Source organism: Aplysia californica, unplaced genomic scaffold (genome assembly GCF_000002075.1).
Source record: "Aplysia californica isolate F4 #8 unplaced genomic scaffold, AplCal3.0 scaffold00200, whole genome shotgun sequence".
Lineage (NCBI taxonomy): Eukaryota > Metazoa > Mollusca > Gastropoda > Aplysiida > Aplysiidae > Aplysia > Aplysia californica.
In genome coordinates, this window is record NW_004797470.1 from 1122206 (window position 1) to 1126719 (window position 4514).

At 38.0% G+C, this 4514-nt stretch overlaps 1 protein-coding gene across 1 annotated transcript in view; it reads right to left on the reverse strand.

The window, feature by feature from the left end:
• Positions 1–3230: 3230 nt before the first annotated feature.
• Positions 3231–4514, reverse strand: part of LOC101860739 (prolyl 3-hydroxylase 1) — a gene marked incomplete at its 5' end in the record, with an annotated part of 35694 nt that continues 34410 nt past the window's right edge. Inside the window, 1 exon segment of the mRNA XM_013082933.2 lies at positions 3231–3524. Coding sequence (XP_012938387.1) covers positions 3453–3524 — 72 coding nt within the window.

Sequence of the window (4514 nt, forward strand, 5' to 3'; positions counted from 1 at the left end):
GTTACACGCGTCAGTATTTAAGTAGTAGTATAAAACTGTTGCTGATAACTTGTGTGTCTTATTTCATTACACTTAAATGTGTGGTGTGCTGACAAAATGAGTTACCTCTCGCAATCCACAAAGGGATTATTGACCAAAAAACCATTAGGGTCAAATTTGTAGATTTTCTATTGATGCCATATTCTTTAACAATATTAATCTGTCTTGTATTATTTCATACTTATAAATTGTAAAAACTTCACCTGTAAGCGTGATGTATCTATTTCCTTAAGGTTTGAATCCGAGAAGTAATTCACTTTGTCAGCTCGCTTCACAAATTATAAGAGGATATTTCCCGTTTCGAAATATTTTCAAGAAGCCAGTTACTCAATAAGAGCATAACACCACCATAATATTTTTTGACAGCGTTTCCCTACCAATGTCAGAAGAGAAAGTATAGAGTAATTAGCAGTCTGTGTGAAGGACAAGGCTGTGGTGCATAAAATGAATACATAAACCATCTTTTGATGTGAACAATGATGAAAGGAATATAGTCCAAAGGGTTAAACAAACAACCACAAAGCATGGTCGAGTATAAAATATGTACATGAGGTGAAAATCTTCAACCTGCCATTGTATGTAACTTATCTATATTTTGATAACTTTGCTGACAGACATTCTGAGATTATTTATTAAGACCATTGCTCCGCTGCAAGTTCTTTACAACCATCTCTTTCTCCTCTAGTCGATATACACACTCTCTCCTCTCTCTCACTCTTTCTCTCCACCTCTCTGTTCTTTTCTCTCACTCTCTTGTGTGTTTGCGCATGTGTGTGTGTGTGTGTGTGTGTGTGTGTGTCTGTGTGTGTGTGTGTGTGTGTGTGTGTGTGTGCGTGTGTGCGTGTGTGTGTGTGTGTGTGTGTGTGTGTGTGTGTGTGTGTGTGTGTGTGTGTGTGTGTGTGTGTGTGTGTGTGTGTGTAAGTGTTTCTGTGACAATGTCCAAGTAGATTACAGCTGGAAAATACCAGTTGCAACATGTACAAGGAAAAACCCGATGATCTGTCTTTAATTACATTATCTTGCGTCTTTTCAGGATAAAATAAACATCTATATCTCCATATATCTATATGTATATATCCATCTAAATATATGTATATAAAATTAAACTAATGTTAGAATCATGATGCAGCAGGCCCTTCTGCTGGCACCATTTACCTTCGCGCAATGAGTTGATCAAAAGGCTTATGGATTGTGACAATTTGTTTCAAAGGGACAAAAAAAAAATGGAACAAATTAAGAATACAAAAAACAAATTAACAAAACAAAACCTTTCACAAGGACAAAAAAAAATGGAACAAATTAAGAAGACAAAAAACAAAAAACAAAACAAAACCAACTGTAGTCTCATTGGTATAGAAGAGTAAACATAGGAGAGAACGATGTGAAGTAAAGTAAAAAGTTGCACATCGTTGAGTCATGTGTTACTCCGCAACATAGCACCATTCAATACAATTCTTGTGGCTTGAGGAATACAGGAGACAACAACAGTATTTGAAGAAATATGCGCATAATTAACTCAATTAATCTGATCGTACCACACACAGGAGGAGTCTGGATTTACCAGAAGTGCCCCGACCGTCTCATCTGTGTGAATTATAACAAATCTATTACCGACTCCCACAGTTTATCTGTATGATATATAATAAATCTGTTACTGACTCCCAGAGATTATCTTTGCGATATACAATAAATCTGTTACTAATTCCCAGAGTTTTATCATTATCATGAAGCAATTTGTCCACGAGATATACACACTATTTACGACACTTTAGCAAAAAATTCGGATTTGGGTCTGTACCTAGCGCAGTTTTCAGTTCAGCAGGCACAATAAGAGGCAATCCTTGGCTCTCAAAATACTTGTTCAAAGAAGTCCATAGAAAACATCATTCAACATTTCAAATGGGATCTTGAGTTTGGAAAATACGATGAGAGATCCACAGAATATTACTCTGCTGTTGATCCAGGAGTTTTGCCTGGTACTGACTGTGTTACCTTAACCCTATCCGTACGTCGTGTTTTACTATCGTATCCATACGACAAGGGAAACTCTGTGCCATCACTTTTCAAAGAGGAAATTTACTGGTTAATCCGATCCGTATGCTTTGCATAGCAGTGTGGCAAATTATTTTTTGAGAAATACTGAAAGTTTCAAAGAGATCTGCGTACTAGAAGTATTCTTAAATGTGAAGAATACAACCCCGGGGGTACAAAATGACCCCAGGGCGTAGGGATAGGGTAAAGCCATGACAAGAACGAAGGACCCAGTGAGGGTGAAGATTTTGCCCAAAAACTTCCAGAGAGAAGTACAAAAATTTTTACTTTCTACAAATCACCGAAAGTAACATCTATGCTTTTGACTTTACCAATGTTAATGGAGTATCTTAATATCTTGTGTCATGAATAAAACAAGGAGAAGTGGATAGATCAATCTGATATATCAGGGTGCAATTTTGAAAAACAAATACATCCTTAAAAAATTCACAGCTATTAGTTGGGTGCTATGGACTATTTAGCAGATATTTCATTATCAAAACTTAGAAGGGTATGTGAGACTACTTTCCACATATTTCATTTATCAAATTAAGGGCTCCGTGGGTAAAAGTAGGACTACTTTGTAAACATTTTTGGCAAAACTCAGGACTCAGAGAGAGACTTCTATGCACATTTTACTTCTCCTGCACTTGAGAGTCACTATTTCCTACTCTTTCGCAAAAAAATATATAAAGAAAGCGAATTACTTTTCCGGGGCACTACCAATAGGTCCAAATTCAACTTGTGATTTGTTCAGAAAGTGGAGGCAGGAACTGAATATGTCCCCCAGTGTCTTGGCCATGCCTAGCATAATTGCTGCTTTTCCATATGAAGCCCCCAAATCGTAATTTAGATGATTCAAGGGGTGGAAAGGCCCCCTAGTGAGGGTAGATACTGCCGAACCTGTCCTAGTGGCCACCTGTCAAAGACAGTCACCTGTACAAGCAATACCTCTTCTCACTTTCCCTCTAGCGCTTTTTCTATATTACACTGACATCCACACCTGTCTCAGCAGCCACTTTTCTCCTCAACAATGGGTGGCCGTCTTGGACAATTTCAGCTAAATTTGAAAGAATACATAGTACGCATATATTCTCATCCAACACACAACAGTTCAATCAGTCATCACAAAGCCTCCTCCCTCTCACCCCCTCACAATATTGCCCTCTCGTTCACTCCACACAATCCATTCATTACTTCACAAACAAAAAGCAGACCAGCAACATACCCACAATATGCACTCAATTTTGTAGCAGCACAACACACACGCACTGAGAGATCATCAAGATTCTGTAAACACAGTCTATAAGAGCACAAGACATTTGACATATCATCATAATGCTAGGTTGCCATCACAAGAAGTGTCAGGTTGGAAAGAACGGCTACAGATCTTCGTGGACAATTTTCTCCTCAGACTGCTGGTCCTTCTCCACCTGCTTCAGCGTCTTTCTGGCCTGGAATATAGAGACAATTTGTTAGAATGATGTAAGAATGATGTAGAAATAATGTAAGAACGATGGCCACAGAGTTGTAGCTTTCAGTAAATATGCTGTTTCAGTTTTAGTAAAAGTTTTTCTGCACTTGCAACGCAGCACCGAATAATGAACTCACCAAGCTCATTTGCATACGAACTGGGCCGTGTGACTTTGTCTCGGTGTGTAGGCGTCTGGCTGAGCGTGATTGTAAGTTGGGTCGAGTGTGCGATTGCTGGTCTGATACACTGAGCCTAAGTAAGGCAACCATTTGTTTCTTTATTAATAAAATATATGAATTAATAAAAACAAATGTCTCAGTGCTGCTGTTTCTAACTGATGTTTGTAAAGAAAATAGGTCATACAAGTAATCAAGATAAGAAGTGTTAGTTATCAAAGAGTAACATACAACAAAAAGGAGAAGGAGAGATTTAAAGGATGACAAATGTTTTTAGTTTAGTTTCAGTAGAAGTTTTACGGCGCTCGCAACTGCATAAGGTCATATGAGCGCCAGAAGATTAGAGGTGTTACAAGAGAGTAACAAACATAAAAAAGAAGGAGGGGAGATAAGGACGATAGATTTTTGATAGGAAAGAAGAAGCAAACCACACCAGAGCACCCACCAACCAACCACTGACAGAAGTTTGAGAGGAAAGAAGAAGCAAACCACACCAGAGTACCCATCAACCATCCACTAAATAGAGAGAAGATTCAAAACTGCGATAGACATTTGAATTTGTATTGTGCCACAAATATGACTAGTGTGAATCAGCTGTAACAAGAATCTGAATGTGAGAAAATACAAAGGATTAGACACACACGCCTACACACACAAACACAGCTACACCAATATCCTCTTATACATACACAACTAAACTTACAAAGCGAAACAAATCCACACATAAGCACATTTATTATCTCCAAACACAAATACACATACAAACATCTGCACACAACCAGATACATAATAAG